Source organism: Syngnathus scovelli, chromosome 8 (genome assembly GCF_024217435.2).
Source record: "Syngnathus scovelli strain Florida chromosome 8, RoL_Ssco_1.2, whole genome shotgun sequence".
NCBI lineage: Eukaryota > Metazoa > Chordata > Actinopteri > Syngnathiformes > Syngnathidae > Syngnathus > Syngnathus scovelli.
The window spans coordinates 10,285,177-10,297,864 of NC_090854.1; the positions used below are offsets into that span (position 1 = coordinate 10,285,177).

A 12,688-nucleotide genomic window follows, 5' to 3' on the forward strand; every position below is an offset into this window, starting at 1 on the left:
ATGAAGGTAAAAATGAACTGCCATGACTGCTACTTTGACCATTTACATCCAGATGTTCCTCTCATTATGCCTGGGTTAGCACCATGAAGTTTCAATTTTGATGTTAAAGCAGAGTTCTTCTGTTTCCAGGAATAACTTGCTGTCAGAATATCCATTCCCTCCCTTAGGCAGGAGGCGGGGTTCTAAGGATTTCCTTTTAAGGGAATAAATGTGGCGCTTCTACTCTAATGATGCAGCCACTGGAGGAAACTAATCGCTGATGTATCTGTTGAAGGAAAAAAATGCCACAATGATTTTGCTTCCCAGTAGGCACATTTGCTGTCATCCTGCAAGTGTGTTATGTATTTATTTACCTTATTTCAGATTAGTATATGGTTTTAGTTGCAGCGGTGCAAACGAGTTTGGCAATTAAGAGAGTAGAGTCCTTTACTTATTTAGTCTTTTAATTAAAAATACAAATGTTGAAACTTCTTAAAGAAAACGCGTGTTTGCCTTAGAAACAAGAACGCGAATGAAACAAAAGTTGATACTATAGTGGACGTTTTTGTACGAAAAAAATAACCCGTCTTTAGCTTTGGCCAGTTATATTGAGCAAATTGGTTCCTGAATATTGTGTTGATTAGTGTAAGGGGGGAAAAGTTTGAAGGGTGGATCGATTTTGGCAGAAAAATGCAATACAGCGGTGGAGATTGACAATTGTAATACGTAATGGTATAGCGTCAGACTACCCTCGGGGTTCCTTTTTGTAAAGTTGAAGTCTATTTAGCCGTCAGGATGTCGAGTCACGCTTTTTAAAAATAGTAATACATTGTTTTGATGTGTGTGAAATGCATTTCTAATAGCAGTCTAGTTCAACTATTTTTACCTTGCAAAAATATTTGTACGTTTTAATGTCCATGTTGTTTTACTTTGAAATTTTCAAGCGGAAATATCGTGTTTCGTTACAGTTAGCGTGAAGGCGTCAGCCCCGCTCGAAGAAGGCCTCTTCTCACCACCGCTAGTTCCATCGGAGACCTTCAACATCTGTCAGCCTGAACGCCAGAAAGAACAACTTCGGTCCGGGAAACAGCCAAACGATGCTCGCTATTAATGAAATGACAAACGGGTGAGTCTAAAGTTAATCTTTTTCTCCTGAGTGGAACAATTTCATGAAAAGTTGGGAAGTTGACAGATTTTTTCTTTTTGCGAAAATCGGGGGGACCGAATCGACTTTTTTTCAACTCCTATCTAGATGTGGAAGGTTAAATATAGCGCTGATAATATAGTTTAAATGCCTGTGAGATCCTTGTGTCAACTAAGCTTTACACAATTAATTTTATAGCGTCAATGTAGTAAATCTGATCATCGTCACTTGTTCGACAGCGCCCCTTAGTGTTGGAAGGATTTGATGCTGGAAACATGCTCCCTTAATTTCTAATAGCAAATTCACTCAAATATTTCATGCATCTATTTTATATCCTGCTTGTCCTGCACTTTTTTCCATCCAAAACAGGCTATTATCTGACTAAATAAAACTAATCCCCTTCACTTCAACATACGTACTTCCTAAGCACCAAGATAGCGTTAAAGTTGTTTATAAATCAGGTTTTCAAAAGCCGGCTACATTTGTACAAAGTAAGCATTCTGCATGTGGGCGTTTTATGACTCGACACTTTGTTGATACAACTTGAGCTCATCCCAGTCTCCAGCCTGAACGTGACCTTGTTTGGAAGAGCACTGCTCTTGTGATATGAACTCCACTCTTTTTGAGAAGTTTGGCTTTTTTGAACAGTGATGATCATCATGCCATTCTATTTTTGATCGTGATTTTGCATACCTCCCCTACCTACCTTGTTCCACTTTTTATTTCAACCAAAGTGCTTTTGGGTTTGCAAAAACAAGTTGACTTACTTTCAGTCTGATTTCAGTAGGGTCTTCGCACCTCCCAACACCACAAAATACTTTTTTACCCGCCTCATCCTCATTGCACCTTCTCGCCATCCCTCTTTCTGTGGTCTCACCCCTTTTCTCACAAAGACATGCTGCATATAAGCACAAATGGACATACACATATTGACAACCCCCCCCCCCCCCCCCCCCACACACACACACACACACACCTACACACACCCACACACACCCGCATGCACGCACACACACAGGAAGTGATGTGGCCATGAGATAGAAGCGGTCATGTTTGCAGCAACAGCATAAGGAACTTGAATGAACCTCATTCTTGCCTGACATAGCACACTGGTAAGAGGCCGATACTTATTATGATTTTTGTTGGGTGTTTTTTCCCAAAGAAATCCATTCAATTGTTAGCTTATTAGCATTGTATTGGCATTGGCAGTATATATCCTAAATGATTTTACCCTATAGATTTCTTTGAGCTCCATTGTGTAATTACTGTTGTGAGTAAGTAATTGCAGGACTTCATATCAAATCCTTTTGGGGCTTTTGTTTCTCTCAGCCCGATTTGAAAGACGTTTTGAGACAATAAATGTTTAGTTTTCCCAAGTTGTAAAGAAGCAGAAATGTTGTTGTACCTCCTTTGTCCACACGGGAGCAGTGAGGTTGTTTCTAACAATCCATTCAGCTTATACTTTAATCGATAGCTTCATTTACGTTATCATCAGTAAATCCGAAAAACATGAGAATGATTTTAAAATGATGTCGGTGTACAGCTTTGTGTTGAAATTTAACAAAATGTTGTAAATGTTACTGAAACTGAACCAGTTCATCTCATAACAACTGACTGTGATATTCACCAGAATATCACATAATAAATGTCAAAGAAGCAATTTTCATACTGGTTTGATTTATTTTTTGTCTTTAGAGAAAGTGTCTTGTTTGCAGTCAACACTGTCATGAATTATTCATTTGGTGGCATTCTCATATTTCAGTAGCTTATTGTGACGGCTGAGGGAAAAAAAATGAATTCAGATCATGAGGGCATTCAAATAAAAAAATTGCACGGCAATATATAAAGCAGAATTTTCATTTGCCCTAAAAATATGTTTGCAGGGTATTGTTCAATTTAAGCATTTGTGGAGCGTGTATGTTCTCATTTAGGGCTTCCTGTGTTACCATATTTGGTTTCAGTTTGCCCAACTCCTCCACGTCCTCTGCTTATTTTCAAGTGATGCATTAGCACCACCTAGTGGACCAAAAAGGTAATTTAGTTTGTCCGCTTGTGTCCTGCCTGAGATGTTGATAGAGTATTTCAGTTTACTATGTACTATAAATCCACTTTATTCCCAGTGGCTCTAATTAAGCCACTGTGATTAATTCCTCTGTGATTCCAATTAGTCAACATACCAAGACGTTTTGTAAAATGCATAATGATAATCAAAAAATCGCTTGTTAATTACTCCTCCAAGCGGCAATATTGTGCTCAACATGTCATAAGCATCAAAAGACTTGAAAAACATTGAATACAAATATATTCTACTATCAACTACCTAATACAATCAAGAAACTGTCAAATGCCTTCCTGTCAACGGGCTGCTTAAACGATTTTAATTACCAAGCATAGGTTAGATTTTTCAATTTAAAAAACAAAAAGACATTTTGTGTCTGTTGCTAATGTGGTTCTCTGCTGGCATCCTTGGCTTGTTATTTTCCCAAGAATGAGCGAATGAGTAGTAGGCGGCAAATAGACAGCGGAGGCGAAGGCCAGAATGCCCTTTGTCCCCCTCCTCTTCTCCCCTCAGAAGCGTTCCTTCTACCTGCAGAAGGCGGTCAGACACAGTTGATAGGTGCACGGGCGCTCCTACCACACCTCTATGCGTCCTTCCTCAAGACCGCGTGCCCTGGAGGTGTGTCAGTTCCAAAAGGGGCTTGAGCCGCACCAGCCTAATCTTTTTATTCGGGACAAGCCTGAACACACAGACTTTCTCCGCCGCATTTCTGGCCCGGTGGATCGTGCGCTCTCGGCAAACGAGGAAAGGACGGCGGAAGTTGGCGGGGGCGATGAACTCTTTGAGACTCAAGGCGTTGTCAAATTCAGGCTTGTACAGGCGAAGACAAGAGAGACCAGACAGCTGTGGTCTTCTTGGGGATGGGTGCAGGTGGGTTTCAAGTTTTTTTGTGAAGCGTTTTTACAGACTTGACTGAGGTTACAGTTACTCTCCTCATTCATGAATCAATTTTAGTAAATTAGATCTGTGTTGAAATTTGGTAACTATTGTTGTGCAATCTGGGACACATTGGAATGAAGGAAAGGACTAGCAGCAGGTTTGAATGATTCATAAGGTTGCTTTGCTCTGTCACAAGAATTAGGATTAGTTCTGATGGCACTTGGCTTGAAAATGGAAGATTAATTATTTCCATTCCCTCTGCCCCAATTTTTAGGGGGATTTTGACTGAAAATGTAGAGAGTTCTTTGTCCCGATCAATAATTGGCCATTATCTGAGCCTTTGGACTTTACTTACTTTTGGTATCAGACTCTTATTGTTGTCTTTCGGAGAAAATGTATTGACAGACTTTGATTAATCAAAACTTTTGCAGAGTAAAGCATTTCATTCCTTTGAGATGAGTAGGACGGCACACAGCATGTGGAATTGCGGCGTGGCCATACATCAACATCAGTCCTTCCTTCCCCTTTTCAAGTGGTTGCAGGAATGTTGTAATGTGAAGAATGTCGACACAAAAGAGGGGAGCTCTGTCTTAAGAGGTGTCCCCGGGTCAAGTTAAATGAACTTTGTGCCTGTGTACAAAATGACCTGCTAATATGCACAACATAACCTTTCCAGTGTGACATCATTACATGGCATCTAAAAGTAGAGCTTTCGCGGACTGCAACAAAATTTAACCGCAAGAATGGGATTAAATAATATTTGTCTGTGAAAGTCAAATAATGAAATTATTTCAATGCGACAGTGCTAACACTGTAACTGTTACTGTTGCTTGTAACTGCCCGGTTCGTGTTCTTTGTTGCTGTGTGGACTCAAGTGGGACTTCAGATAGTGCAGGTCAAAGTGGGTGTTGTGTGTGTGTGTGTGCGTGCGTGTGTTTGTTTGGGTGGGTGTGTGCATACACTTGCGCTTCCCAAGCTGCTGGAGTCTTTGTTGCTATGGTTTCTGTTGACACTGTACATGTTTATGTTAGCAAGGCGTGCGATACATTTTTCAACCTGTGTCTGCTTGCTTGGCACTCATTCAGGAGTTATTTCAAAATAAAATAAAATATTGAGCTAAGCTAAACTGCACTGACAGAAAAGTAGCTACAGAGGGAGCAAATGATTTGCAAACACTGTTACAGACCAAGGAACTGTTTTTAGAAATTCACAACCTGGGACGTTATGTTTTTTTTGTCTCTGAAATGGCTGTTGACACGTGAGAACCCTCCAGGGAAGTCATAAAAAAATACCAGCTGTAGAAAAGTGCAGCAGGCTGCATAAGGAGCAAACATGAAAGTAAAACACAATCTGTACTGCAGAGATGTAGGAAAATTTGATACAGCAAGTTTTTCCATTAATAATCTTCCTTGTAATAAGGGTGGTACACTTTGCATCATTGTGCCGGTGACTGTACTGTAATCAGGAGGAAGGCTAGTGTGTGTTTCCTCCTCTCGCTGATAAGATTTCCCCGTCTTTCCATAGCCCAAACTGAGTACAGGTGACTTTTCTGCATTCATTATTCTGTTTTGGGAAGGTACTGATAAGTTTGTTGTGCCTGGAGAAATTGTTCATTCATGTTACATGATTGTCAAAGCACACCTCTGAATAGATGACGCTGAGTCTTACTCGTGGAAACAAATACAGCTGTGGAATCATATGTTATGTGTATGCAGTGCCCCCCTTCTCCTACTCTCACACAGAAACACACACATAAAAGCAGCTGCCAGCACCTTGTTTGGAGATGAGGGTTCACTGGGTGTCTATTTGTAGAAAGATGAAGTCATGTTAGAAGCTCTAGGAGGCTCATTTTACAAACAATAAAAATGCAAAGTAGACCCTTCTAATCCTTATAGGATACAGAAACATATCAGCACACGTTTTGTACAAAATCTAATGCACTTTAGTTTGTACGAATTGTACAGTTTTTAGTTGAATAGATTAAAAAACCTAATAGACACATTCACACTTGATGCTAATGGCCACAAGTCATGCTGCTGAGTCATTCAACACATCGAATGGCTAGCGGGTTAGCTAGTTCGTCATTGTCATTCGCCGACACCCACGTCACTCACCAGGCCAGGCCCTGCCTTTTAAAGCCATACACACGCAAAGTCACAGATACGAAACTAGAGTTGAATACCCAAAGGGGAAAAAAAATATCTCTACCTCACATTTACATTTCTGTGTATTTGTATCTGATTGACTGAATGGATAATAAGTTGAATATTTGATTTGTAAAAATGTGACAGTTTCAACCCTATTTGTGAATTACACGTTTGTGTGTTAGTATACATGAGCATAGGTGCGCATGAATGCGTGACCGCGCTCAGCAGGCAAGCGTCAAAGTCGGCTCTTCATTTCAGTAGCTGGTCCAAGAATAGATAGCAAGCTCGACAGGCAGGAGACTGTGTCTTTGTGTACGTGTGTGCATGTGTGTGTGTTTGTGTGTGCGCGACTGAAAAAAGAGATCTTGTCGATGTGGGAAAGACGGAGTGAGTGGGTGTGTGTACTTACATGCAGACGAGGGAAAGACTACACCCATTACAGTCTGATGAGTGGGTCCGTTAGTTTCCCACTTGCTTTTCTGGATTCCTGCTCCAACCGATCGCTGGATTTGCCGAGCAGGAAACTTTGAAACTAGAGCAAAGTTTTGGACCTGGTCAAGAGCGCAGAGATGAACGGCCGTGCTGTACCGCCATCCATACCTGAGGATGGAGAGGTCTTGGACTACAGTCCACATAGGGAGATGAACGGATACCATCAAAGGGTTCCGGATGGGGATGGAGGAGAAGCAGAAGTCCTGGTGTCCAGGTCCCAGAGGCGAAAGAGTGATGTCAAAGTCTATAAGGAGTTTTGTGATTTTTATGCACGCTTGTAAGTACAGAAAGGACGAGTACACAATGGATTTTTAATTACAAGTAGCAAATATTACATGTTGTTGACTGACATGCTGAAACACCGTTAGAGGTGCGTCAGGGACGTTCTGTCTTCACAAAAACTGATACGGCGCTGCCCCGTTTGCCGCAACCTTGCGCTGTTACAGAATGTGAAGAATTTTTATATTATAAACAAACTGGGTTTAACTGACTTCTTGGATTTATTTGAGGTTATTTGTGCAGGGATGGTGCCAAACGCTGCACGAACTAACAGAGAGTAAGCTATTTTTGTGCCAAGGGGAGGAGTGATTATGCAAACTAGAAAATGCCAGTCGGTATCCTGAGTATGTGTCCATGAATGACATGAAGGCTAAATATAAATGTTATATTTACCAACTGAGGACATGAAGTCATCAGCACGTTTGTCGAGGCAAAAGGTTTCTTCTTTATAGTTTTCTGCTTGGGGTTCGGGAATTCAAATTTCAACAAAATGTCTGGTAACATTGAATAAATTGTGAGAAAATTTTGTTTGTTAGATTTGAACCGTAACCAGTATTATTGAACTGCAATATTATAAAATACTGTTGTTTAAGCGTGAAGCGTATCCCAGCTGATTCTGGATGGGACCATGTAATGGTTTTACAAAAATGCCTATTAAAATTAACTCCCAGAGTTATCGCTCCTAAATATTACCAATCTTCTATAATAATCTTCTCCCCACCCAAAATGTGACAGCAGTGAGTCAGCCTCACCTAGTCCAGTCACAAAATATGCCGAGGAGGTCATGTTTTCATCGCTGTTAATTATTTGTCTAGTTAGCTTGGATTCTCTTAAGTGTCTTTGATTTTCTTTTTTTTTTCCCGGAGATATCATAATTTCTGATCTTATTCTCAATTTATCTGTCATATTTTTCATGAATCTTATTAGGAGTAAAACTCATGAGTGGTGCAGTTCTTTAATGTCTTGAAATAATACTTTCAGCTCTGCATAATGACCTATTCCAGTCACTGTTATCATCTTTTCTCCATTCCAATCATGACAGTGTACTCCCTAACACTAACAATCTCAATTTTGTTTTGTCCTTTAGCAACATGGCCAACGCCCTGGCCAATGCCATGTGTGAGCGCTGCAAGAGTGGCTTTGCTCCAGCAGAGAAGATAGTGAACAGTAACGGAGAACTTTACCATGAGCAGTGCTTTGTGTGCGCCCAGTGTTTCCAACAATTCCCAGAGGGGCTCTTCTATGAGGTAAATCTACAATTGAGTTCAGATTTTGTCAACCATATTATTTTTGTTATTGTTATTAATAGTATTCTTATCACTCTGTACTCATGTCTTGTTTACAGTTTGAAGACAGGAAATATTGTGAACATGACTTCCAGATGCTCTTTGCTCCGTGCTGTCACCAGTGTGGTAAGTGTAAGGAAACACACGAGACGGTTTTTATGACAAACAAACTCATCATGTTCCCGTCTCAGGTGAGTTCATCATTGGCCGCGTCATAAAGGCCATGAACAACAGCTGGCACCCCGAATGTTTCTGCTGTGACATCTGCCAGGCCGTGCTTGCCGATGTTGGATTTGTCAAGAACGCCGGCAGGTCTGTTTGACCTTAAGTGATTACGGTATTGACACTGCAGTTCGTAACGTTCTGTCGCTACTTTCCACGTCTTTCAGGCACCTGTGTCGTCCGTGTCACAACAGAGAGAAAGCGCGTGGTCTGGGCAAGTATATCTGCCAAAAGTGTCACGCCATCATTGAAGAGCAGCCCCTTCTGTTCAAGAATGACCCCTACCACCCCGATCATTTCAACTGCAACAACTGCGGGTAAGGATCGGGAGTCCATAAAGTGCGATCACAAATGAGAACATTGACTTGCTCATTTAGTCAAAATGCCTCCCGTCTGCAGAAAAGAACTGACTGCTGATGCCAGGGAGCTGAAGGGGGAGCTTTACTGTTTGCCCTGCCACGACAAGATGGGCGTCCCAATCTGCGGGGCCTGCAGGAGACCCATTGAGGGCCGCGTGGTCAATGCCATGGGCAAGCAGTGGCATGTGGAGGTCTGACTTATTTGTATATTTTATAATACCACCAAAAAGTTGATGATGTTTTTTTAAGATGAATGTAATTGATTCTGCTATTTCCTCAGTTAGGTGCACTTTATCCCACACAATCAGATTCTCGCTCCTTTATCTCCAGTGTCTTCTCTGTTTTTCCACATTACTCAAATCCGCTCATTTCGTCACTCTTTATGGCTGTTTTGCTGTCTTCCTTCCTCCACACGCAGCACCACGTCTGCACTTTGTGTGAGCGACCCTTTCAGGGCCATCCGTTTTATGAGCGGGATGGCCGAGCTTATTGCGAGACACATTTTGACATGGTGAGGGTTTGAACACTTGGTCTGATGTTTCCACTGCAGCGAGGAGCTTTGCCTGGTTTCTCTAAAAGGGCTGCGCTAATATTGTTTATAATTAGGTCTTGTATGTAAAGTATAACAAAATGGAAAGATCCGCGTTTCCATTTGCTCTTAAAAACGCTTTGTTGGCTTTTCCCTTGCTTTTTGTCTGCTACTCGTCTACGCTGTCCTTATCCCTTCTCTCTCTCTCTCTCCCGCTCTCTCCCGCTCTCTCTCTCTCTCTCTCTCTCCCGCTCTCTCTCTCCATTCTCTCTCACTATTTTGAAACAACACTAGGACAGGTGAACTGATCTGAACTGTGATGTCGGCTTAAAAAAAAGTCTTGAGCTAACTTTGTTGCAGAACTAACTGTGTGCGCTTGCCCTTGGCCGTGTTTGCAGCATTTTGTGTGTGCTAAGTGTGAGAAACCCTTCCTGGGACACCGCCACTACGAACGCAAGGGCCTGGCCTACTGTGAAACACACTACAACCAGGTGATACAAATATGTGATGAATTGTATACATTCTACACGTCGAGAAATAAAGCTAATAGTAGATTGCTATTTCATTTTAAGCAAAAAAAAAATAAAAATAAGTATTGCCACTAGGTGGCTGTAATTGTGTAAGCTCTTGGGAATTTTGGCCTACTGTAGATGGTTGCGAGTCTTCTCCTTTTGTACAATTATGCAAACTGAAGCCTTTAAATGATAAAATAATCTCATCTATGATGTTCTTTTTTTTAATTTGGTTAATTTTAATTGTTTTTTTAGAGCAGATTTGAGGGTTTGTTTTGAAATACTTCACTTTAGTTTATTATTATTATTTTTTTAATATGGAGTATTAAAAAGAGCAATCAAACTTGAAAGAGGCACTTGTAGGTCTTGGAAGCATTATGCAGAAGAAATCTTTACAATAACTAAAGGTCTGCATGTTTAAAGCTCAAGTTTAAGATGGCATGGGATCGGAATGCTGTGTTTTGTAAAACACGCAAAGAGTGCAGCTTCCGAGTTGTGTTTTGTGATTATTTTGATTAACATATGTTGCCGCAGCATTGCTAACGTCATAATGTCACTTTCAGCTGTTTGGAGATGTCTGCTACCACTGCAATCGCGTTATAGAAGGAGATGGTGAGAGGACTTGTTTGTTGTTGTTTCCAATCTGTGTTCGTTGAAGTAATGCGATCGTTGTTTTCATGTTGCTTCCCTCGTGTTCTCAGTGGTGTCAGCCCTCAACAAGGCCTGGTGCGTCAACTGTTTTGCTTGCTCCACTTGCAACACCAAGCTCACCCTCAAGTAAGTGACAAGAAGTTTGGCCTCAACCTCTGATCTTGTGTGGACTTTACTCCTACGTTTTATTACTTCCATTATTATTGTACCTCTGCTTCTTCTCTTCTTTCTTTCTTGTCGTCTCGTTCTTACCGTCTGTTGGAAAATCCCCCATCCTTGCTCCGTCAGGGATAAATTTGTGGAAGTGGACTTGAAGCCGGTGTGTAAGCACTGCTATGAACGTCTACCGGACGACATCAAACGCCGGTTGTCGAAGCGGGAACGCGACTCCAAGGATAAAAAGAAGAAACCGTTGATACCCATGTGTCTGTGAACCTCTCTCGTTTCCTTCTCCACACTTCTACTGTTCTTCTTTTGGTCAGTTCTCTTCCCTCTTTCTGTCTTTTATGTTGCCAATCCTTTCATTTTATTCTACTTGTTCAGAAAAGTCTTATTGTGACAATTATGACAAAGCAAAATGCATCTGTGCCTTTTACTTGTACGCTTTAAGTTTTCCATTTAGCTTCTTTGGAAATCTCTATGCTATGCAAACAGGGAAGTCGGCTCAGCGACATTTTGAAGGGATCGCTTTGTTTTACGGGGCTCGTGTTCTGTCTGGGTCCAGAGGGTAAAGCCTTAATCACTTCCGGCAGCTTTTCTTGCGTACGCTGTTGAAATGCTAGCAAAGTGCCGCCATCGCTGAGTTTGACACGTGCCTTGTCCAGCCAGCGATTATCTGCTCAGTGTGGGTGGAATCCCAGAGTTAATCGAATTAACGACACTTGACACAGAATAGGACTTCTTTGTACATGTCTAAAGAAGTTACTCAAGTAAACTTAGCATCATCAGAGGACAAACAAGTCTGACATGTTACATGCGTGAAATGAATAATTTCAATTTCCATGTTTACCTCACAGGAACAAGTTTGTGGAGTTTGACATGAAGCCAGTGTGCAAGAAGTGCTATGAGAAATTCCCACTGGAGCTGAAGAAGCGACTGAAGAAGTTATCGGAAACTGTTGCAAGGAAGTAAACACGGCGTTCACGTAAACACCCGACACGTGCACATTGAGTCTTTCTATGTAGAACTGCTCAGCATTGAGAGTCATTTAATGGGCCAGACTCTGTCAGACAGGTATTGGGTGTGTGCACGTGTCATGTGCGACTCAAAAGAACCTTTCACTTAGCTTCCTTTTAACACTGCTATTTAACTAAAACACATTGCAAGGGAGGATCGATTCTGTTACTGATGCTCTAGCATATTAAAGAGCAAGTTACTTTTTGTTATTATCACTATTTTATGTATTGTAAATGTGTGTTTTCGCTTCAAGTTTGTTGTTCTTTTGTTTTATGGATAGAATGCAGAATGTATTGGTGCATTTGTCTATTTAAAGGCCAGCTGTTATTTTTCTGAGCAACTGTTATGTTACAGTTATGAATGGTGGCATTTGCGTGTGGTGTTAAACATGTGTCGCCACTGTTTGTAATCCAAGCAAAATTATCCTCTTACACCAACTTCCTCCAGATTCAAAAAACAAAGGCAACTGTCCAATCTTCTTATTTTGCACTGTATTTTGCCCTCAAAAGAAAATATCTTCTATTCATTAAATGTAATTACACATTCCATAGTGTAGCAAAAACACAAGCCATGTGTTTTTGTTCTGAATTTAAGAAACACCTGATGCCAGATCATTTCAAGTATTCCACGTTAAAGTACATTTATGTCACCATTTATTTGTAATGCAGCTACAAGAGGCACAGAGGTGATGCGTCATATTTTTTGCTTCACATTGCTTGGTAATCACATAAACATGCCAAAATGTATAAACCATAATGCAGTTATTCATTCTATGGAAAAAAAATCTGTCAGCGCAGCATAATAAACATGTATTTAAATTACGTGTGATGTTGTAGTGTCTTTGTGTTGTTTTGTGGATATAAATGTGTAGATATAAATTCAGTTCGCCGTAAAATTTTCATGTGGAACCTGAACCATTGTAAACAATTTCAAGAAAGCCCACAAGGACTTGTGGAGTTTTTAAATGCAAAAAA

The 12,688-nt window shown here is 40.8% G+C and overlaps 1 protein-coding gene across 8 annotated transcripts; it reads left to right on the plus strand.

Moving 5' to 3' along the window:
- The first annotated feature begins 947 nt into the window (after positions 1 to 947).
- On the plus strand, positions 948 to 12,535 carry LOC125973675 (LIM and senescent cell antigen-like-containing domain protein 1). Of its 8 annotated transcripts, none has more exons than XM_049728122.1 (11): positions 948 to 1,105; positions 8,067 to 8,226; positions 8,325 to 8,391; positions 8,457 to 8,577; positions 8,655 to 8,804; positions 8,887 to 9,037; positions 9,774 to 9,866; positions 10,451 to 10,499; positions 10,589 to 10,664; positions 10,827 to 11,015; positions 11,555 to 12,535. In XM_049728122.1, exons 1-10 carry the CDS (start codon positions 1,077 to 1,079, stop codon positions 10,969 to 10,971), a joined length of 1,041 nt encoding a protein of 346 aa, XP_049584079.1. In that variant the 5' UTR covers positions 948 to 1,076; the 3' UTR covers positions 10,972 to 11,015; positions 11,555 to 12,535. The 8 variants fall into 8 exon arrangements, with proteins under 8 accessions (XP_049584079.1, XP_049584080.1, XP_049584081.1 ...); XM_049728124.2 differs by lacking the exon at positions 948 to 1,105 and adding an exon at positions 2,129 to 2,235; XM_049728120.2 differs by lacking the exon at positions 948 to 1,105 and adding an exon at positions 3,784 to 4,052.
- Positions 12,536 to 12,688: the final 153 nt, after the last annotated feature.

Excerpts from the sequence above, each read along its gene's own strand:
- LOC125973675 (XM_049728118.2), top strand. The coding sequence starts at position 6,778 with ATGAACGGCCGTGCTGTACCGCCATCCATACCTGAGGATGGAGAGGTC. Across the intron at positions 8,805-8,886 it reads TTCAACTGCAACAACTGCGG|AAAAGAACTGACTGCTGATG; the intron begins GTAAGGATCGGG and ends TCCCGTCTGCAG. Across the intron at positions 10,665-10,826 it reads AACACCAAGCTCACCCTCAA|GGATAAATTTGTGGAAGTGG; the intron begins GTAAGTGACAAG and ends TTGCTCCGTCAG.